Source organism: Equus asinus, chromosome 21 (assembly GCF_041296235.1).
Source record: "Equus asinus isolate D_3611 breed Donkey chromosome 21, EquAss-T2T_v2, whole genome shotgun sequence".
NCBI lineage: Eukaryota > Metazoa > Chordata > Mammalia > Perissodactyla > Equidae > Equus > Equus asinus.
In genome coordinates this window covers 82,913,884-82,936,878 of record NC_091810.1, presented here as the reverse complement: position 1 = coordinate 82,936,878, position 22,995 = coordinate 82,913,884, and the positions used below count along the sequence as shown (strand labels likewise).

The following is a 22,995-nucleotide window of genomic DNA, read 5'->3' as shown; positions in this document are numbered from 1 at the left end:
ATCCCACTTGATCATGATGTTTGATGCTTTTGATGAATTGCTGAGGTCTGGTTGCCAAAATTTTGTTGAGAATTTTTGCATCTATGTTCCTCAGTGATATTGGCCTGTAGTTCTCCATTTTCGTGCTGTCCTTGTCAGGCTTTGGTATCAGCATGATGTTAGCCTCGTAGAATGTGTTAGGAAGTGTTCCATCCTCCCTAATTTTTTGGAATAGCTTGAAAAGGATAGGTATTAAATGCACTCTGAAAGTTTGGTAGAGTTCCCCAGGCAAGCCATCTGGTCCTGGGGATTTATTCTTTGGGATGCTTTTGATGGCTGTTTCAATCTCTTTCCTTGTGATTGGTCTGTTGAAATTGTCTGCTGCTTCTTGACTAAGCTTTGGGGGATTGTAGGAGTCCAAGAATTTGTCCATTTCCTCTAGGTTATCCATTCTGCTGGCATCTAGCTTTTGTAGTATTCTCTTATAATCCACTGTATTTCTGCAAAGTCTGTTGTTATTTCTCCTCCTTTATTTCTGATTTTGTTTATTTGAGCTTTCTCTCTTTTTTTCTTTGTAAGTCTGGCTAGGAGTTTGTCAATTTCTTCTCAAAGAACCAGCTCTTTGTTTCATTGATCCTTTCAACTGCCTTTTTAGTTTCAATAGCATTTATTTCTGCTCTGATTTTTATTATTTCTCTCCTTCTGCTGACTTTGGGCTTTGTTTGTTCTTTCACTAATTCAGTTCGGTGTAGTTTAAGATTGCTTATTTGGGATTTTTCTTGTTTGTTAAGATGTGCCTGTATTGCGATGAATTTTCCTCTTAATACAGCTTTTGCTGCATCCCATATGAGGTGGTATGGCATGTTGTCATTTTCATTTGTCTCCAGGTATTTTTTGATTTCTTCTTTAATTTCTTCAATGATCCATTGCTTGTTCAATAGCATATTGTTTAGTCTCCACATCATTGTGCCTTTCGTAGCTTTTTTCTTGTAATTAATTTGTAGCTTTATAGCATTATGATCAGAGAAGATGCTTGTTATTATTTAAATTTTTTTAAATTTGTAGAGGTTAGCCCTGTTTCCCAACATATGGTCTATCCTTGAGAATGTTCCATGCGCACTTGAGAAGAATGTATATTCTGCTGTTTTTGGGTGAAGTGTTCTATATATGTCTATTAAGGCCAAGTGTTTTAGCTTTTCATTTAGCTCCACTGTTTCTTTGTTGATTTTCTGTCTGGATGATCTGTCCATTGATGTGAGTGGGGTGTTGAGGTCCCCCTACTATTATTGTGTTATTTTTGATATTTTGTTTTAGGTTTGTTAATAGTTGCTTTATGAACTTTGGTGCTCCTGTGTTGGTTGCATAGATATTTATAAGCGTTATTTCTTCTTGATGAAGTGTGTCTTTGGTCATTATATATTGGCCCTCTATGTCTCTCTTTACCTGCCTCATCTTGAAGTCTGCTTTGTCTGATATAAGTATTGTGACACCTGCTTTCTTCTGTTTGCTATTAGCTTGTACTATTGTCTTCCACCCCTTCACTGTGAGCCTGTGTTTGTCCTTGGAGCTGAGGTGTGTTTCCTGGAGGCAACAAATTGTAGGATCTCGTTCTTTAATCCATTTTGCCACTCTGTGTCTTTTTATTGGAGAGTTCAATCCGTTTACATTGAGGGTGAGTATTGATGCATGAGGGCTTAATGCTGTCATTCTGTGGCTCGTTTTCCAGTTTTCCTGTGTTTCCTTTGTTTCTCATCCTGTATGTTTTAGCCTACCCATTGACTTCTGCAATTTCTTATACTGGGTTTCTTAGATTTTTCCTTATTTATATTTTGAGTCTCTGTTCTGTTTTTCAGTTTAGTGGCTACCCTGAAGTTTGTATTCAGAATCTCATGTATAACATAGTCCATTTTCTGGTGGTCTCTTGCTTTCTTAGCCTAGACTGTTTCAGTTCCTTTCCTTCTCCCCTCCTAAATTATTATTTTCATCTCTTACTCCACTTTGTGTTGTGAGTTTGTGGTTAGAGTGATAAGACTGTCTTTGCTTTGGTGATTTACTTCCCTTTATCCTAATGCTATAGTTGAATATTTGCTATTCTATTCAGATTCTATCTGTCTCCCTGCTCTGTGTTTTGTGACCCCTTTCTCCCTTTTTTTCTTATTTCAGGTATGAGAACCTTCTTGAGGATTTCTTGTAGTGGAGGTCGTGTGACTACAAAATCCCTTAGCTTTTGTTTGTCTGGAAAAGATTTAATTTCTCCCTCATATGTGAAGGATATTTTTGCTGGATAAAGTATTCTTGGATGAAGATTTTTATCCTTTAAAATTTTGAATATGTCACTCCCATCTCTCCTAGCTTGTAAGGTTTCTGTAGAGAAATCTGCTGAAGGACTGATAGGGGTTCCTTTGTAGGTTCTTTTCTTCTGCCTTGCTGCCCTCAGTATTCTTTCTTTGTCATTCATTTTTTGCCATTTTTACTACTGTATGCCTTGCAGTAGGTCTTTTTACATTGACAAATCTAGGAGATCTGAAAGCTTCCTCCACACACATTCCTCTCTCAATCCCTAGATTTGGGAAGTTCTCTTCTATTATTTCGTTGAGTACACCTTTTGCTCCATTTTCCTTTTGCATGCCTTCAGGAATTCTGATTATTCTTAAGTTGCATTTTCTCATTGAGTCAGCTATTTCTCTGAGATTTTCTTCAGTTTTTTTAAATTCTTAGTTCTCTTTCTTCCTCTGTCTGGAGCCATTCAGCCTGTCTATCTTTGATTATGCTTTGATTTGCTCCTCTATGGTGTCTACATGGGCATTCAGGGAATCTGTATTCTATTTTTTCTGATCCACTGTATTTTTCATCTCTAGTATTTCTGATTGATTCTCCTTTATAGTTTCAATCTCTTTTGTGAAGTAACTCCAGAACTCGTTGAGTTGTTTCTCCATATGTCCCTTTACCTCATTGAGTATTGTGATGATAGTTATTTTGAACTCATCTTCACTTAGTTTACCTATTTCCAAATCCTCAGGGCATACTTCTGTATTTTTACTGTTTTCCTTCGGACTGGAGCTTTTATAAATTGCTGGATGGTAGAGGAGCGGTTTTTGCACATGATGCTATTATTCAGTTGCAGTTAGAGCCTGTTGCCACTAGATGGGGGTCCAGAGCCACACATTCTGAGCCGTCTGCCTTCAGCGGCGATGCGGGTGCACAGCGTGGGTTGGAGGAGGAGGGGCACTTTCTGTCGCACGCAGACCTCGATTTCAAGCAGCTCTTGCTCTCTGGTCTCCTGGGGCCCTGGCTCCTGGGGTTCCCCCAGGCAAAAGCTTTCCCCTGTCAGAGGGTTTCCACTGCATGGGCGGTGGGAGTCCTGGATGATCCCCAGATGCACAGCCCTTCCCCCGCTCCTTCCCTCAGCTGCAGCCGCGATCCCAGTCTCTAGGGGAGGGAACGAAGTTCTCTCCTACCTGGTTCCAGCTCCTCCAAGGGCAGCTCCAGCCTCTCTGCCCTCTGTCATTTGGCTGCTCTGGGTCTCCAACGATTTCTGTTATTAGGATTTTTTTCTTGGTTGGAAAGCAGTTGCTCTTTTTGGTTGTAATTTGGAGGGGAGAGTCCCAGGTGAGCTCACGCCACCATGCTGCTGACATCACTCCTAGATTGAGTTTTCTTTACTAAATTTCTTCGCATTAATAACCTATTGTCTTTTTCTAAAAGTGATCAGAAAGTTTTCCATTTTTATTCTTTTAGAGATTGACGTTAAATTTCTAACATACTTTAGCCATTGTTAGAGAAATATATCACTGTCTATATTTTCCACTTTAGTAAAGATTCATTACAGATTACCGTTTTCTCCTTTTCCTCTTATGTTAACAGTATCTATCATCAATATTTACCTAGTTCTAAGAGAAATTTTACTAATTTTCTTGCTCAGGATTGTTTCTTGCATCCCAGTATTCCTCTAGGATACATTCACTTTCTTGCTGGAGAATACTGTTTAATATTTCTTTCACAGATAATCGGTGGGTGGTAAACTTTTTGCATCTCTGAATGTCTGAAAATGTCTTTATTTTGCCCTCACATTTAAATAGGGACAGAATTCTAGGTACAAAGTTATTTTCTTTGCTGTATTTGAATGATATCGTTCCATTTCTTTTTGTGTTCACTTTGTGGGAAATCTGTTTTTTCTCTATGGTAGATTTTCAGTTTTTCTCTATTTCTTATGTTCCAAAATTTACCTCTAGTACAGGGAATGGCAAACTACAATCTGTGAGCCAGATCTGTCTCGTCACTTGTTTTGGTATGGCCCATGAGCTAAGAATAGTTTTACGTTTTTACATTTCAAAAAAAAATTAAAAGAATATTTAATGACATGAAAATGATATGAAGTTAATATGTCAGTGGCTAGTATTAAAATTTTATTGGAACACAGCCGCATTCATTTGCTTCATATTATCTATGGCTACTTTCATACCACAATGGGCTAAGTAGTTGTGATAGAGACCTGCAAAGCCTAAAACATTTACTACCTGGCCAGAAAAAATTTGCTGATTCCTTTTCCTGTGTGTATAATTCTATTTGTTTAAACAGCTAAAATTCTGGAAATTATCTGGCTATTATTTCTACTGGTTTCTACAAGGATTGTTTTTACTCCAGCATCACAGTCAACATTCCAAATCAAAAACTTTTCAGATGTGTCCATTCTATCACTCAGCTCAATGATTGTGGTTTTCATTTAAAATTTTTTTCTTTTCATTTCCAAGAAACTGGTAGTCCTACTTTAAGAGTGCAATGTTCTCTCTTCTCTAAAATTAGTAAAAAACTCATTTTGATGTCTTGTTCTGATTGCTGTAGTCAGTCTCCTTCCAAGTGTGAAAGTTCTTCCATTTGTTGAGTATTTTATTGATATTTGTCAACTGTTTGACATTTGTCCACTTTTCTATCTAGTTGAGAACAGATTGCTGCCTCTGTTTGACTGGCTGCTTGGTGGGGGGGCAATATGGGGTTGCTAGTGTTTTCATTGAGGACAGGGGGATGGATGGGCCATGCTGCTGGTGTATGGATATTTCAGTGGCTGTGCTTTCTCCATTCCAAGATCCCACATGTACTGCTTTTGTCTTTCCTTTAGGTGTAGGATGGGATATATAGGGTTTGACCTACCTGGATGCTTCTTTTTCTGGTCTCCCTCTTGCTCTTCGTTTCAGTGAAATTCAGGTATGGATCATCCTAAAGTGTTGCTCCCTTTACCTGTAGCAATTATCTTCTACATCCTCCTGCACAGAACCTAAGCTCTGTCTCCCTCTTTTTTTGTTTTTTTGTTTTTTTTTAAAGATTGGCTCCTGAGCTAACAGCTGTTGCCAATCTTTTTTTTTTCTTTCTGCTTTTTTCTCCCCAAATCCCCCCAGAACATAATTGTATATTTTAGTTGTGGGTCCTTCTAGTTGTGGCATGTGGGATGCTGCCTCAGCATGGCCTGACGAGTGGTGCCATGTCCGTGCCCAGGATCCAAACCAGCAAAACCCTGGGCCGCTGAAGCAGAGCGCGTGAACTTAACCACTCGGCCGTGGGCTGGCTCCTGCCTCCCTCTTTAACATGATCCTGTCTGCTTTTTTCCTTTTAGTCCACTGAAAGGTCCTCTTCTTATTTTAAGTGGTGCCCTGTAGCTCTTACTTTTATATGGTGTGAGGAAACTGAAGTCTGCTTTCAATCCACCTCCTTGAAATGAGAAGTTAGTCTGTATTACTGTTACTGTTTAGAAGTCCACTGAAGTTTTGTTTGTGGCCTAATATGTATATTTTGTAAATGGTCTGTGGACAATAAACCACAAAGGTATTTTATCTGTTCTTAGGGAATAGTTTACAGTGGCTACAGATAATAGGTTTCAATTTCTCCACCTTTCTTTTTCTTTTTGGAGTTTTTGCTTCAAAAATCTGACATTATCAGGACAGATTTTTTTAGGTGTTCATTCTTTTTTATTCAACCTTTGTTGTCATTCCATAATTGAATCCTTTTCTTTTAATAAGTGAGTTTATTCCATTTATATTCACTGATCTAAAAATATTTGCCTTAGTTCTGTCATCTTTAGTTTACCCTGTGTAGTCTGTGTTTTTTTGTGTGTGTGTACATGTTTTCTAATTGAATTAGAATATTTAGAGTCTAGCTTTGGTTTTTCAAGTGTTTTAAATTAATGTTCTTAAACACTCAACTTGACTTATCAGCTTTAGAGGGTATCTGTTGAGTCCCTGCTAATGAAACTTGCACAAAGATTTCTTCCCCCTCTCTACATCCCAGTTTTAGTTACATTATTTTTTCCAGAATATTACGTTCTGATCTCTATCCTTTCTACATCTAAATGGACTGAATGCTCACTATTATTTCTTTTCCACCATGGCTGCTCCATTTCAGAGGTCTTAAGTTTGGTTCGTCTCTTAATTTTATGATTATGTCCTTTTTAAAGACTAGCTCATGGGTGCTATATTCCCTCTAGCTCTTACATGTCTGAAAGTATTCATTTGTGTTTTCATGCTTGAATGTCATCTTGGGTTAGTATAAAATTTTGGAGTATAGAATTTCTTTCTCTGAGAAAGATGTAAATATTGTTTCATGGTCTTCTGGTATTCATTTTCACTGTGGAGTTATCTGAAGCAAGGCTGATTTTTTCCCCCTTGTCTGGTGACTTGCATTTTTAAAAAATGGAAAAAAACCCCCAAATACACTTTTATTTATCTCTGAATTCTGGTAAATTCACCTCACATATCTAGGGTCACTCATTATCAGTACTTCCTGGAGTATGGTGTGACTTCTGACCTTTCAGATTCAGATCTTTTTTTTTGTGAGGAACCTTGGTCCTGAGCTAACATCTGTTGCCAATCTTCCTCTTTTTTCGCTTGAGCAAGATTGTTGCTGAGCTAACATCTGTGCCAGTCTTCCTCTATTTTGTATGTGGGACGCTGCTACAGCATGGCTTGATGAGTGGTGTGTAGGTCGGTGCCTGGGATCTGAACCTGCGAACCCTGGGCCACCAAAGTGGAGCATATGAACTTAACCACTACGCCAGCGGGCTGGCCCCCAGATCTTCTTTTATTTCATAAAACCCTTTCTATTATCTTTGAATATATTTTTTCTCTATTCTATCTGCTGTGTTGTCTAATACATATAAGTTAGATCCCTTTGGTTTTCCTTACATAGACCTAATTTTCTTTCTGATACTTTATTTTTCTTTTCTATTCCATTTTACTTGATCTTTCAAAGCCTTCTTCCATGTCCCTACTTTTTCTTTATGGTAGTCAAGAAATATAAATCCACAAAATGATTTTTAATGGTTACATGGGATTACACTCTGTAAATGTAGGAAAATTTTATTAATCTTCCTATTACTTAGATTTTTTCCAATTTTTTACCATTATAAACATCCACACATGTTCTCAACAGTAGTGATGGTGCTCCATAAGATCAGTAAACTTACCCTAATTCTTACTAAGGGAGTTCAATGCCAAAAAACTTTGTCATGCTTGTGAATCCACTTGCTTCCTGTCTCTTCTACTGATGCAGTCAGGCTTAAGATAATCAGTGGATGATGAATGACTTTAAGGGTTTCTAGGTCATTGACATAAAAATGAGACCCCAGTTTTGTGGCTAAGCATATTAAGGAAATCTCCAGATTAGAGAAAGTGGTTTGGAGATGGCTTCTTCAGTACTTTTATAAAGATATTAAAAACTTCACAGTAGGGGTGAAAAATACTAAAATCTCAATGGAGGACTATTTGATGTTATCTACTGAGCTGGACATTTTCTGTTTATCCTCTAGATCTACTCTCCCCCTAGCTCTGTGCCCCAGGAGGCTGACCCAAAAGGATCCTATCAGTGGGGTCTCTTGTCTTCTGGTTTGTGGGTGGAAGCCAGTCAGATGTGCCAGCAGGATACTGAAGGATATGAGGAGAATGACACTGGGTATTTACTCTAGCAGCTGTCTCTCAGCTGGGTTGCCATAGGTTGGTTAAATCCCCTTACTGGAGGTGAAAAGTCCTGTCGGGTGACCCTCTCCATATAGTTACTCTCTTTGGGTTCTGGTGATGGTTTCCTTCCCTTGTCCTTTTAGGCTGAGGGATGGAAATGGCTCCCCACCATTCTGGTTCTGTGTGTCTGCATCATTTCTTGTTAGTTTCTCTAAAATCCTCCTATGTCTTTGCAAGTATGCTATTTGCTACACTTCTAGAAATTTATCCTATGTATGTATAAAATGACATTTATATAAGACTATTTATTGCAACGTTATATTTCTAATAGTGAGATATTAGAAATATAATGTCCATGAGCAGAGGATTGTAAAATAATGGTATAACTCTACAGTGGAATATCACACAGCTGTAAAAACTTAGAACATTCATTCGATACATCTGTGGAATAACCTCCAATTTATTGTTTTTTTCCTCCAACCTTAAGTTATTCTTGTATTAGTTCTTTTTCTTCATACACTCAAGGCCCCAAAAATGTTTGTGAAGCCTCATTTATACCTCAGTGATCATAAAATACAAGTTCACCATGTTGTTCTCCCAATCTTTGTTATTTTTAGGTTTATTGAGATTTAATTGATATACAAAAAATTATACACATTTAATGAATACATCTTGATGAATTTGGACATAAGCATACAACTGTACCACAATCAAGGTACTAAACATATCCATCACCTCCCAAAATTTCCTTGTGTTCTTTTGTGGCTTTTTTGGGTAGGAATACTTAACATGAGATCTATCCTCTTAACATATTTTAAAGTGCACAATGCCATATTTTTAACTATAGGTACTATGTTGTACAACAGATCTTTAGAACTTACTCATCTTTTATAGCAGAAACTTTATACAAATGTGGAAAAAAGCAAGGGACCAAACAATGAATACAGTATGCTATCATGTATGTAAGAGAAAAAAGAAAGAAAAAAAGTATGTGTATTTTCTTTTATATATATACACATACGTGTGTGTAAATGTGTGTGTGTATGAGAGTGTCTTTGGAAGGGTACACAAGAAAATGATAACAGTGGTTGCTTCTGGGGAGGAGAACTTGGTAGTAGGAAACTTTTTAATATTTATTCTTTTGTTTCTTTGAATATTAAATCATATGAATGTACTGCCTATTCAAAAAATGCATTACATTAATAATAAGGATTAACTGAGAGCTTTAGAGAAACAATGACTAAGGAAGAATTAGAAGAACTGCTAAAGGAATTGCTAAAAGATGACGGGAAGAGCCAGCAAATTATAAAGTTTCTGGAATGTTCTAAGCAGTGAAAATCTCAGTTTAATTTCTTACTATGGTACCCTTATGGAATTATAGCCTGACTATTATGAATTCTTTGTAGAAGTCACTTCCTGTTCAGGGTTGAATGCATAAAACCATGTATGAAAGATTTGTTTTAAACATGATCATCTTTATTGTTTAAAAGAGCTTCAGTTCTTTCAGCCTCCTCCTGTATTTACTGAGTTTATTAACATCACTAACAAAGTAGTAGTGATCTTAGTTTCCATTGAAAGGTACAACTCTATTAAAGGAAATGGGACATGAGAACACTTTCCAGGAAATTAGTGAAGAAGGGAAGAGAAGACTGCTGGGTAAAATATTCATTCAATAAAATTGGTTACTCATTTTTATGATATTCAAAAATGGCAAAAACAGGAAAGGATTACTAGCTTGGTTTTTTTTTTGGTGAGGAAGATCGGCCCGGAGCTAACATCCATGCCAATCCTCCTCCATTTTGCATGTGGATGCCGTCCCAGCATGGCCTGATGAGTGATGTGTAGGTCTGCACCCAGGATCCAAACCTGAGAACCCTGGGCTGCCAAAGCAGAGCGTGCAAACTTAAACACTATGCCACTGGGCTGGCCCCTTGATTTTTTAAGATGGTTTGAATATTCCTGATATGGTTACCCTGTTAGAAAAGTTCTACAAGACAGAGGGAGACTCACCCTTCCTGGAACTGTGCTTGGGCAGACTCCTCTGCTACAAGAGTCTCATACTCCTCAGCAGCAAACCTGTCCCAGTCGGAGGGCTCAGGCCCATCATTCTCAACGTCCTGATTGGAAAGAGGACACCAACAGGAAACAAAAATCATCAAAGGTAAAGAACTGGAGACAGGTCATCACAAATGTTGTATATCACTGAAAAAAACCTATCTGAAAAATGTTTCATTTCAACATGTTAAAAGAATTCTAAAGTAACGCTCCTAAAGTGACTTTCTACACCTCCAATCACAAAATTATAATCAAGTGTTCAGGAGCTGGATTCTTTAGGTCTAGATCCCTTAGTGTTGTAATCAGAGACCCTTCTCTGGCCCCTTCTCCCTTGGCACTTTGCATAGCAGCTATCTGAAGAGACTTGTAATGTACATATACCCACTTGAAATAGTGCTTTCTCTTCCTCTGGCCAATTTTTATTGCTTCTTTAAAAGCCACTTTAGACACCATGTCATCTGTGTCATCTTCCTGGAAACAGCCCTTTTTCCTCCAAATCCTTTCTTTCGCTATACTATATAGGTCGATTGTCACCTCTTCCTCTTCGGTCTTTTTCATCTCTACATACTCATTCTTTATATACTGAGTCTTTTTCATCTCTGTATAACCAGTGTCTCTTCAACATAGTGCCTGAATTTACTGAGTATGTTCTGATTAATAATGTTCTTTGCAGATCGGAACAGATATTGATAATTACTACCTCTTATAAAGAAAAGTAAAATTTAAATGTAAAGATTTAAAAGTAAAATTTATAACGCAAATAAAAGAAGTGAAGGGGGAAAAGGCCATACATTTTCTTTTCCTTCTACAATATGAACAGCATCATGGTTTATATGTTTCAGGTAAAATGATATTTTTCTGTGATGAAAATGAGTTAGCAGTGCCCTAGGATGTAAGGTTAGTTATGTCTAGAAGAATGCAAGTACCTAAATATTGACCACAGAATGTGTTAATTACTATATTTAATCCATTTTAAGAATCCCCATCCCACCCTTTTAACATCTCTGAAATTGGCATGCATCTTAGACTTACAATTGGCAGTGTTTCTTTCTTGCTTAAAGGTATATAAAATAATGGGGAATCTTAAATTCAATGAAATATAATACTGACTTTCGGCTAGTGATAATGCACCTTCATATGCCCCAAGAGCAGGTGCAGAGTATTTGTTTTTAGAAGGTGATCTTCTGATTCTTAGTACTATTTAGGTCAAACAGTTATGCAAAATGGAAAAGAAAAAGAAAAGACTGTGAACGTTTCCTGTAGTTGTACTCCTGTAGGACTCAAATGAAATAGTGCTTTTCTATCAACATAATGTTTACTTTTTAAATGGAAATAAAAGGGGAGGTGGTGATATTCTGCTTTTTGTTTGTTTGTTTTTTTTCTGGATATGCATCATATATCCAGTGTTTTCTGAGGGTCCACAGGCTTTTTTGTATGGGGAAGGGTGCGCATCTCTATTTAGGTAGAGTACCTGTAGAGGAATCATTAACACCTGAAAAAGGGTTATATTATCCGAAGGTTGTCTATCATGGAGAGCTTCTGGTTTTCATTATGATAGGGAAAGCTATTTACCATGTCATCCAGGAAATGTATGGTACAATTAAATCAAGCCCAATACACTTTCTAATACAGATGTACCTATGGATACATTTTTAAAAGTTAGGACAAATTTTTTTCTAAACTTTTTTGGTAATAGTTTCAAACGTTTATGTAAGTACAAGGCCACACAATTCATTCAATGATAGGCAGGTGCAGGTAAGCTAAACTTGAAGATTAGCTGTGAGGAGAGATGTGCTCTAGGTCCTTTATTCTCTCTTTTTAGTATGTGATGAAATGTTTTAAATGTTACCTCTTTAAAGACCGAGATTCCTGTAGACAGAGACCATTTTTCTCTGTAGCACAAAGCCCCTGATATTGTAGCCCTCATACAGAAGTTAAAACTATACTGTACCTTCTGGACCGCAAAGGGATCTCTCTGTTCATGGTCTAAGTATTTCTCCAGATTAAAGAAAGTGTCATAAAAGATGTGAGCCATTCTGCATCTCTTCAGATCTCGTAGAGTTATTTTGCCTAAGTAAAAACAAATCTGGTAAATTCCAAGAGCTGTTTTGGCAAGTGAAAAAGACTTTTACTGAAGTTTAAAAGTATGTGTATATGTTTACTTTATATAAAAATTCTATTTTTTTGAGGTAGAATTCACATAACATAAAATTCACCATTTCAAAGTGTACAATTCAGTGGCTTTTAGTACATTCGCAATGTTGTCAACCATCACCACTATGAAGTTACATGACATTTTCTTCACCCCAAAAGGAAACTGTGCCCTTCAAGCAGTCCCTCACCGTCTCCCCTCAACACTCCCGCCATCAGCCCCTGGCCATCACTAATCTGCTTTCTGTTTCTATGGAAAAATCCTGTTTCTCTAACAGGATTTGCCATCAATTGTTGGTTCTACACTAACAGTAAAGGAGAAACTTAAATACTACTATATTTGGAAAGCCTGTATGAAGACTCTGGCAAGTTAAATAATTTAGGATAATCCAGGATTATGTGCCCCGCTCTGTTACATAGGTGAACAGTGCAAATGGCTCTTTACTCAATCTTACCATCACTGGCAGGCTTCACCAGGTCGAGCATCTGGCACAGCAAATCATGGAATGGCAAGGGCTCAATGCCCATGGCTTCCATCCGCTCACACTGCTCCTCGTAGAAGTACTCCAGCTCATACATGGAGAGTACACCATCCCCATCCACATCCATGCAGCGGAACCAATACTCAATGCTGGAGATAAAGACACTCATTAGCAATGGCCTGGTAAAGGTCCTTCCTTCACCCAGATTTATTATTGCCCATGTTTCTTTTTAAAAGTTATGTATGTGTATACTTTAGACTTAGAGAGACACAGTTTTACAAAATTTGTTAGAAAACATGGCAGGCCCTTTCTTCCCTTTACTTTCACTTCCTCAGAACCAAGCAGTTTCAACACCTGATTATTTTGGTTTTTATCTTTATATTTTCAGGTGCGACACTTCTATTGCTCCTTTTAAGAAGTGTGTATTAATTGTGCACTATGAAAGACGAGGTTTTAGCTCTTTAATGACTGATTCCACTTTATTTACATGTCCTTCCCAACCTTTTAATATATTCAAATTACTCAACATTGAGTTTATAACTTTATATCTTTCTTTGATTTCTTATTTGCTTAGTTTTCTGTGTACAATTTACTAATTCAACGCCAAAAGTCTCTGCCTGTTTTCTATATCCATAATCTGTCCCATCAGGTATTCTATGAATTGGATTTTCTTGATAAAGTCTTTCTCGGTTCCTTCTTTTTTTTTGTGGCTTGAGTGAGTTTTATTTTTACTTGAGTTTAGGGTACAAAGTGCACTTATCAGATAGGGCCTCAAATTTCCTCCATCAGTTTTTTTTGTTTTGAGGAAGATTAGCCCTGAGCTAACATCTGCTGCCAATCCTCCTCTTTTTGCTGAGGAAGACTGGCCCTGAGCTAACATCCGTGCCCATCTTCCTCTACTTTATGTGTGGGACGCCTGCCACAGCATGGCTTGCTGAGCAGTGCCATATCCGTACCTGGGATCTGAACCAGCGAATCCCAGGCTGCCAAAGTGGAATGCGTGAACTTAACCACTGTGCCACTGGGCTGGCCCCTCTCGGTTCCTTCTGAACTACTCTAATCTGGACTGGTTGATTTCTAGGCCTGGTTCACAGTTTCATCCTAGGGATTCTTTCCACCTTTCTCCTGTTTCTTCTATCTCACATTTTCCTCATTCTTGGTTTACTTCCTTTTTTTGGTGTTAACACATTCTTCAGGAACTTCCTAAAAATGGGAGCATGGCAGTTATAATTTTTGAGATCTTCAGTAGTTGAAAATGTCTTTTATCTATCTCCTAGCTGGGTTGATATTCTGGCTAGTTATAGAATTATAGCTTGGTAATACTTTTCCTTCAGAATTTTAAAGGCACTAGTCCACTGTCTTCTATCTACCCACTGTTGAGAAATCTAAAACATGTTGATATCTGATCCTTTGACTGTAATCTGGTTTTCTCTTTTTTTTCCTTTGAAGCCTGTAGAGGTTTCTCTGAGTCTCTGGTATTTGGAAATATCATGATGAAGTGCCTTGGTCTAGGTCTAATTCCTCTATGCTGGGCTTTCTGAAAGCCTGCTCAATTTGGAAACTGGTATCCTTTAGTTCTTGGACATTTTCTTAAATTATTTTATCCCTTATCCATGCTCTCTTGTTTGGAACTCCTGTTATTCAAATCTGCACAGTCCAGTATCGTAGCCACTAGCCAGGTAGCTGGTCCAATTTTAGATGTCTTTAAGTGTAATATACAACAGATTTTTGAAGACAGTAAGAAAAAAGAGTAAGACATTTTATGAATATTTTTATATTGAATACATACTGAAATAACATTTTAGATATATTTGGTTAAATAAGATATATAATTAAAATTAATTTTATGGGGCCAGCCCCAAGGCCAAGTGGTTAAGTTTGCACGCTCCACTTCAGTGGCCAAGGGTTTCATCAGTTCGGATCCTGAGCGTGGACATGGCACTGCTTGTCAGGCCACACTGAGGTAGCGTCCCACATGCCACAATTCTAGAAGGGCCCACAACTATAATATACAACTATACACTGGGGATATTTGGGGAGAAAAAGCAGGGGGGGAAGAAAAGAAGATTGGCAACAGTTGTGAACTCAGGTGCCAATCTTTAAAAAATAAAAAAAAATAATTTTATGTTTAACTTTTTTATTGTAGCTAATTCTATTAAATTTTTTTTAACATTTTAAATAAAAGTTTTATTTAAGGTATACAATGAGATATTTTGACATACATAATGGAACAATTACTACAGCTACTTAACATATCATTTCCTCAAAACTTACCATTTTTTGGCAGGGAGAGGATGAGAGGACCTGAAATCTATTCTCTTTAGCAAATTTCCAGTATTCAGTACAATATTGATAACTATAGTCATCATACTGTACATTAGATCTTTAGACTTATGTAGGAAGAATAACTGTAACTTTATACTCTTTGAACAGCATGTCCCCCTTTCCCCCACACCTCCAGCCCCTGGTGACCACCATTCTACTCTCTGCTTCTATGAATTTGACATTTTTTAGATTCCACATATAAGTGAGGATCATGTAGCATTTGTTTTTCTGTGCCTAACATATCATTTAGCTTAAGGTATTCCAGTTTCATCCATGTTGTTGCAAATGACATATGTATATGTATATGTTTGTATATGTAGTGTGTGTGTATGTATATACCATCTTTACACTCTCTCTCTGCCTCATTCCAGCCAGTGGGCACTATCTTCACGCCTCCCTCTGCTGTGGTCCAGAGTGCCAGTATCTCGTAGAGTGGAGCTTTTAGATACATCTGGTGCCCGGGTTTTTGTGGCTGCCACACAGGGGACACCCCCTGATCACCTGGCTCTGGTGGCCAGTGGGGTTTGCATTCCTGGGTCCTACGGGACTGTATCAATCAGACAGTTCTTGGCAGGCTACCACACCCAGAGCACTGCACAGACAGTAGACTGAAACATACCTCCAGTCTTTCTGTGAAAGAGGCCTGTTTGTTTGTGCTGGTGCTTCAGCCTCAGTGGTAGGCTTCAGGTCTGTCACACATCTAGGTCCCTAAGGAGGTGCTTTTAGGGAACATAGGCTGGTGAATGCCATATTAGCACTCTCCTTCTGCCCTGCTCCAGCTTGCTGATATCTCCCAGAAAGGAGCTTATACACTTGTCTAATTCCCTAATTTTTGTGACTGCTGCTCAGGGGAACACCTCTACATCACTTAACTCTGGGCTTAGGCTTGCAGTCCCACCAGACTGTCTATATGTGCATAATTTAAAAGCTGATGCCTGGGGCTGGCTCTGTGGCTGAGTGGTTAAGTTCGCACGCTCTGCTGTGGCAGCCCAGGGTTCGGATCTTGGGTGCAGACATGGCACCGCTCGTCGGGCCACGTTGAGGCAGCGTCCCACATCCCACAACTAGAAGGACCTGCAGCTAAGATGTACAGCTGTGTACAGGGGGGGTTTGGGGAGATAAAGCAGAAAAAAAAAAAAAAGATTGGCAACAGTTGTTAGCTCAGGTGCCAATCTTCAAAAAAAAAACGCTGCTGCCTGAGGATATGGCTTCTAATCTGCCTGAATCTAGGTACTGACTGAGATCCTTTCCCTCTTTGGGACACTGACAAGTCTTGGCACACCTTCAAATACTGGGAGACATTGAAAATAAAATAGGCTACTGTGACAATGACAAAGGTTTGAGAGCTGGGGCAGGGTTGAATAATAAGGTCCACCTCCTACATGAGGTCACTACTTTAAGATGGAGAGAGGTGGCTGTTTCATCTAATGCATAGAAACCAACAAAGAGAGTCAAACAAAATGAAGAAACAAAGGAATATGTTCAAAACTAAAGAAGGAAAAAAAGGTCAGAAAAAAATCTTTAATGAAATGGAGATAAGTGATTTAACTGATAGAGTTCAAAACAATGGTCATGAAGATGCTCACCAAACTCAGAAGAATGAATGAACACAGTGAAGAGACAGAAAATATAAGAAACTACCAAACAGAAATCACAGAGCTGAAGAATACAGTTATTGAAATGAAAAATACATCTGAACAGCAGACTAGATGAAGCGGAAGAAAAGATCAGTGAACTTGAAGACAGGGCCATAGAACTTATCCAAAAGAGCAGCAAAAAAAAAAAAAAAAAAGGAAAAAAAGTGAAGATAGCTTAAGGGACTTATGGGACAACATCAAGCAGACCAACATTTGCATTACAGAGGTCCCAGAAAGAGAAGACAGAAAGGGGAAGAAAACTTATTTGAAAAAATAATGGCTGAGAACTTCCCTATCATGGGTAAGGAAATAGACATCCAGATTCAGGAAGCCCATAGAGTTCCAAATAAGAGGAACCCAAAGAGACCCACACCAAGACGCATTATAATTAAAGTGTGAAAAGTTAAAGATGAGGAGAGGATCTTAAAAGCAGCAAGAGAAAAACAACCTGGTTATCTACAAGGGAACCCTCATAGGACTATCAGCAGATTTTTCAGCAGAAACTGTGCAGGCCAGAAGGGAGTGGCATGATATATTCAAAGTGCTGAAAGAAAAAACCTTCCAATGAAGAATATGCTACCCAGCAAAGTTGTCCTTCAGAATTGAAGGAGAGAAAAAGAGTTCTCCAGACAAACAAAGCTAAAGGAGTTCATCACCACTAGACTTGCCTTAAAAGAAATGTTAAAGGGATTTTCTCTAAGCTGAAAAGAAAGAGCATTAATAAATAACAAGAGAACATATGAAAGTATAAATGTCACTAGTAAACGTAAATATATAGTAAATGTGGTGGATTAATCATTTATAAACCTAGTATGAAGGTTAAAGACAAAAGTGGTAAAAATAAGTATGATTACAATAATTAGTTAAGGGATACACAAGATAAAAAGATGTAAACTGTGACAACAAAAACATAAAATGTGAGAGGGGGCAAGGAGAATAAAAATGTAGACCTTTAGAATGCATTCAAATTTCAGTTCTTATCAACTTAAAATAGATTGTTTTTTTTTTTCAGGAAGATTAGTCCTGAGGTAACATCTGCTGCCAATTCCTCTTTTTGCTGAGGAAGACTGGCCCTTAACTAACATCTGTGCCCATCTTCCTCTACTTTATATGTGGATGCCAAGCCGTGCCAAGTCCACACCCAGGGTCCTAACTGGCGAAACCTGGGCTGCCGAAGCGGAATGTGAGAACTTAACCACTGTGCCACCTGGCTGGCCCCACAGACTGTTTTTTTTTAAAGATTGGCACCTGAGCTAACATCCGTTGCCAATCTTTTTTTTTCTTTTCTTCTCCTCCCCAAAGCCCCCCAGTACATATTTGTATATATTCTAGTTGCAGGTCCTTCTAGTTGTGCTATGTGGGATGCCACCTCAGCATGGCCTGATGGGTGGTGTTATGTCCGTGGCCAGGATCTGAACTGGCAAAACTCTGGGCCACCAAAGTGGAGTGCATGAAGTTAACCACTTGCCCATGGGGCCGGCCCCTGGGATCTTGTTTTTTCATCATTTTGCCCACTCTGCATCTGTTGAATGGCAGTTTTTATAAAGATTTTATTTTTTCCTTTTTCTCCCCAAAGCTCCCCAGTACATAGTTGTATATTCTTTGTTGTGGGTCCTTCTAGTTGTGGCATGTGGGACGCTGCCTCAGCGTGGTCTGATGAGCAGTGCCATGTCCGCGCCCAGGATTCGAACCAACGAAACACTGGGCCGCCTGCAGCGGAGCGTGCGAACTCAACCACTTGGCCACGGGGCCAGCCCCGTTGAATGGCAGTTTTGATCCACTTACATTTAAAGTAATTATTTATAGTTAAGGCTTACTATTGCCATTTTGTGAATGTTTTGACTGTTTTGTAGTTCCATTGTTTCTTTCTTGCTGTCTTCCTTTGTCATTTGATGATTTTTTGTAGTGGTATACTTTGATTCCTTTCTCTTTATCTTTTGTGTATCTATTACAGGTTTCTTATTTGTGGTTACCATGAGGCTTACATAAAACATAGCTGTAACAGTCTATTTTAAACTGATAACAACTTAACTTCAACTGCATACAAGAACTTTATGCTTTAACTTCTCCTCCCCTCACATTTTATGTTATTGATGTCACAATTAATATGTCTTATATATTGTGTACCCAGTATCAAATTGCTGTAGTTATATTTTTTTATACTTTTGTCTTTTAATTTTTACACCAGATTTGAAAGTGATTTACATACCACCATTACAGTATTAGAGGATCCTGAATGTGACTATATTCTTACATTTACAACGTGTTTTATACTTTCATATGTTTTCATGTTAGTTGGCATTCTTCCTTTCAACTTGAAGAACTCTCTTTAGCATTTCTTCTAAGGCAGGTCTAGTGGTGATGGACTCCCACAGATTTTTTTGTCTGAGAAAGTCTTTATCTCTCCTTTATTTCCGACGGACAGCCTTGCTAGGTATAGTATTATTGACTGGCAGTTTTTACTTTCAGCCCTTTGGAATATATCATGCATCTCATTCTGGTCTGCCAGGTGTCTGCTAAGAAATCCACAGTAGTCCTATAGGGGGTTCCCTTGTATGTGATGAGTTGGTTTTCTCTTGCTACTTTCAAAATTCTCTCTTTAACTTTTCAGAATTTGATTATAACATGTCTTGGTGAAGATCTCTTTATATCTGTTTAGGGTTCCTTGGGCCTCATGGATCTGGATGTTCATTCCCCCCTCTAAATTAGGGAATTTTTGTGTCATTATTTCTTTCAATAAGCTTTGTGCCCCTTTCTCTTTCTCTGCTCCTTTAGGTACTCCCATAATGCATATATTGTTACTTTTGATGGTTGTCCATAAGTCCTGAAGGCTTCTTGCATTTTTTTTTCTGTTCTTTTTGTTTTTTTCTGACTGGGTAATTTCAATTGACTTGTTTTGATGCTCCCTGATTCTTTTGCTTGATGGAGTTTACTGTTGAAACTCTCCATGGAATTTCTCAGTGCAGTCACTGTGTTCTTCAGCCCCAGAATTTGTTTGGTTTGTTTTTATGGTTTCTATCTCTGTTGAACTTCTCATTTTCTTCATGTATCATTTCCCTGATTTTGCTTACTTGTCTGTGTTCTCTTGCAGTTCACTGAAATTCTTTAAGACAATTATTTTGAAGTTTTTTGTCAGGCAGTTTGCAGATCTCAGTTTCTTTGAGATTGGCCACTGGTGCTTTATTTTGTTCCTTTGGTGGTGTCTTGTTTCCCTAATTATTCGTGATCCTTGTGGCACTATGTTGGTGTCTGCATCTTAAGAAGCAGGTATCTCTTCTCATCTTTACACACTGGCTTTGGCAGGGAAAGCCCTTTACTAGGGTCCCTGCCCAGAGATTCTGGGTAGGCTGTCTGATGGGGTCTGTGGATAGGTTTACTGCTAGAGTGCTTGCGCAGGCTGGTCAGGTGCCTGAGTCCACAGGGGCTGACCTGGTAATAGGTGGGCCTTGAGCCTGAGTCTGGGATGGGCCTGTAATTCCTGAAGCCTGGGTCTGCAAGGGTGGGCTGGCCAGTGTTGAGGTCTGTTGAGGTTCACTGGAGCCTTGGGCTGGTCTGGCACTGGGGTGACCCTCGGGCTGCTGGGTACCAGCATCATGCTAGGGTGAGTCTAGGGGATGGTTCTGCAGGAGCCCACCTGGAGTCTAGAGTTGTGGAGGCTGGCCTGATGCTGCAGTGAGCCTGGAGCCAGGGACTACAGGAGTGGGTCTGGAGCTTGAGGCCATGGGGGCTGGCCTGGTGCTGGTGAGCCTGAAGGCTGGGTCCATTAGTGCTGGCCTGGTATTGGTGTTCACTGGGCAGGCCTGATGCTGGGGTCCACAGCCAAGTTGGGTCTCAATCCACTTTCCTTCCCTCATGGGGAAGGAGTCTCTCTTCATGCTGGGCTGCCTGGGCTTAGGGGATGAGGCACTGTGGGTAATGTGAGATTTTCCTTTCTAACCTCTTCAATGTATCTTTTGTTATTTCTGTACTCCACCCAGGTGCTGCAATCTCTCACCTAGAATCCTTAGCTCTTGTGAAGGTTTTTGCACATGGATAGTTTTTCAAATTCTGTTTCTGTGAGGGAACAAGCAATGGAAACTTATATTCTGCCATCTTGCTGACATCACTCTCTTATGGCTAAATTATAAAATTACAAATATGGCTTGTATCATACTTCAATTTCCAGTTGTGTTGGACTTTTTGGACTGGGTCTCTAATTTTCATATCTTGTCTCTATTTTCTATTGCTTCATCATTTTTTTTGGTTCTTTCTGGGAGGTTTACTTAGCTTTATCTTCTGAATATTCTGTTTTTTTATTTCTGCTATCATAATTTTGATTTTCCAGAGTTCTTTTTTGGTTCTCAGAATGTTCCTTTTATATTAAGTACCATTCTGTTCATGTTCTGTGAATGAAATTTTTTCTCTTACCTCTCAGAGGATATTTAATAAGTGTTTTGGTTTCTTCTCCTTGAAAATCTCTGTTTCATCCAAGTTACTTTTTCCTCTTTCTATTTGTTTGGTCTCTATCCTTTAATGTAAGAGGCTTTACTCAGGTATTGAGTGATCTTTTGTTCTGTGCTCATATTTAAGAGTAGATGCTAAGTTCTGACCTATGGGTTTGTCGACTTTGAGCTTTATTGTAAAATGATCTGGCTGGGTTTTTCCTTGGGGATGACCCAATGTCATACGTTCAGGTCTTTATTCTTGGGATGGTCAGATTCTCCAGTATAGTATCTTTTAGTTTCTTGCCTGGAGGTTCAGGACAGGTTGCCAGGATTCTGTAATTTGAGTGAGGACTGAAGACTGGGCAACTCAGCAATCAGTATGGATATGCTCATTTAATCTGTTTTCAATATGGTAACCATACCTTCAGTTGTACCCAGTGCTCCACGGCCCAAACGCCCTCTCTTTTACACTCTCCAGCGAATAAAGCATCAGTATTCTGCCTGGGTAGAGGAGATGATCTGGAGATCAACTGTTTCTTTAAGCAAACTTTCTATTAGGTCTCCTGATTTTTGGCTCTACCTTTTCCCCACCCCAACTCCCAAGGGTCCTGGTACTCCCAAGTCCTGAATGTTTGGAGGTTTTTCCTGGGTACATCCAGTTGATTTTTTTTTTTTTTTTTTTGAGGAGGATTAGCCCTGAGCTAACTACTGCCAGTCCTCTTCTTTTTTGCTGAGGAAGCCTAGCCCTGAGCCAACATCCATGCCCATCTTCCTCTACTTTATATGTGGGATGCCTACCACAACATGGCGTGCCAAGCGGTGCCATGTCTGCACCCAGGATCCAAACTGGCGAACCCTGGGCCACGGAGAAGCGGAATGTGTGAACTTAACCACTGCACCACCGGGCTGGCCCCTCCAGTTGATTCTTGGTCTTTACCTCTGGTGGCTTTGGAATCAGGTAGTCTGCTAAGTTTATTTACTTTCCAGTTTCCAAATCTTTATTATTGCTATATCTTCTCCTTTTTCCTTTGTTATTATCAGGTTATTCCTTAAAAAAAATCTCTTTACTGTCATTTTAGTGGAATTTCAAGAGAGATCAAACGTACTACATGTGGTTAAGTTGCTATCTTCACTCTGAAGCTTATTCACACTCTATTATGGCCACTTTATCATTTAGCACAGTCATTTACAGTAGCAAGTATAGCAATGCATGAAGCCAACAGCATTAGTTACTAACAGGGAATGATATTTTTCTAGAAAGAGCCACTGATTCATGGCAAAGTAAAACTTCTTAAAAGGAGGTTCTAGGAAACTCTTGGTTAAATTCCCATTTGTAGGCCTTAAGCCATGTTAAGAACCTCCATACAAGTAATGGTTTAAAAAAAAAATCTGTTTTGAGCAGAGAAAAGTAAAAATAACTAAGCTCAAACTTTTAATAGTTTTGAAGTAAGTCACACTAAGATCTGTGTGCACCTTTATTCAGAAAGATAAATTTTACATTATTGCAACAAATTGAACATGTAATACTTGCAAAGTTCTTTTGAGAAATCTATTTTTAAAATTGTACCAGCTTGATTTTTAACATTACCATCAAAGAACAGAGGAGACATTCATAGGATCCAGTGAACATGAGGCAACAGAGATTGGCTGTGGTGAGTTCCAGTCACATCACATCTACCCTAAGAGTTTTCAAAGGGCAGAATCCAGCCCCACTTTGAAACATTTCCTGATTGTGAGAAAAACCTTGAGGAAATAGATCTCATGAACAGAGGGCTACAATAAATGTGGTAATATATGGTTGTTATACCATTGTGTCATTATTTTTTTAGTAATAATGTTTTCAGCAGTACAAAAAGGGGCAGTAAACGATCCTTTGGTCTCTCTAAGGTCTCCTGGTGCCTTGAAGTTCCTTATTACTTACCTTAAGATAATAAAAATTAGGACAATACGAAGAAAGTAACTCTTGATTTTGACAAGTACCTAACAGGACTAAAGTGAA

At 38.7% G+C, this 22,995-nt stretch overlaps 1 protein-coding gene across 2 annotated transcripts in view; it reads right to left on the bottom strand.

Annotated features, from left to right (window-relative positions):
- Positions 1-22,995, bottom strand: part of PPP2R3A (protein phosphatase 2 regulatory subunit B''alpha) — a 153,008-nt gene that overhangs the window by 20,472 nt on the left and 109,541 nt on the right. For both annotated transcript variants that reach the window (XM_044755283.2, XM_014828713.3), the window contains 3 exons: positions 12,584-12,759; positions 11,929-12,047; positions 9,933-10,039 (listed from right to left, as the gene is read on the bottom strand). In XM_044755283.2, the coding sequence (XP_044611218.2) occupies positions 9,933-10,039; positions 11,929-12,047; positions 12,584-12,759 (402 nt within the window). The remainder of the gene's footprint in view (positions 1-9,932; positions 10,040-11,928; positions 12,048-12,583; positions 12,760-22,995) is intronic.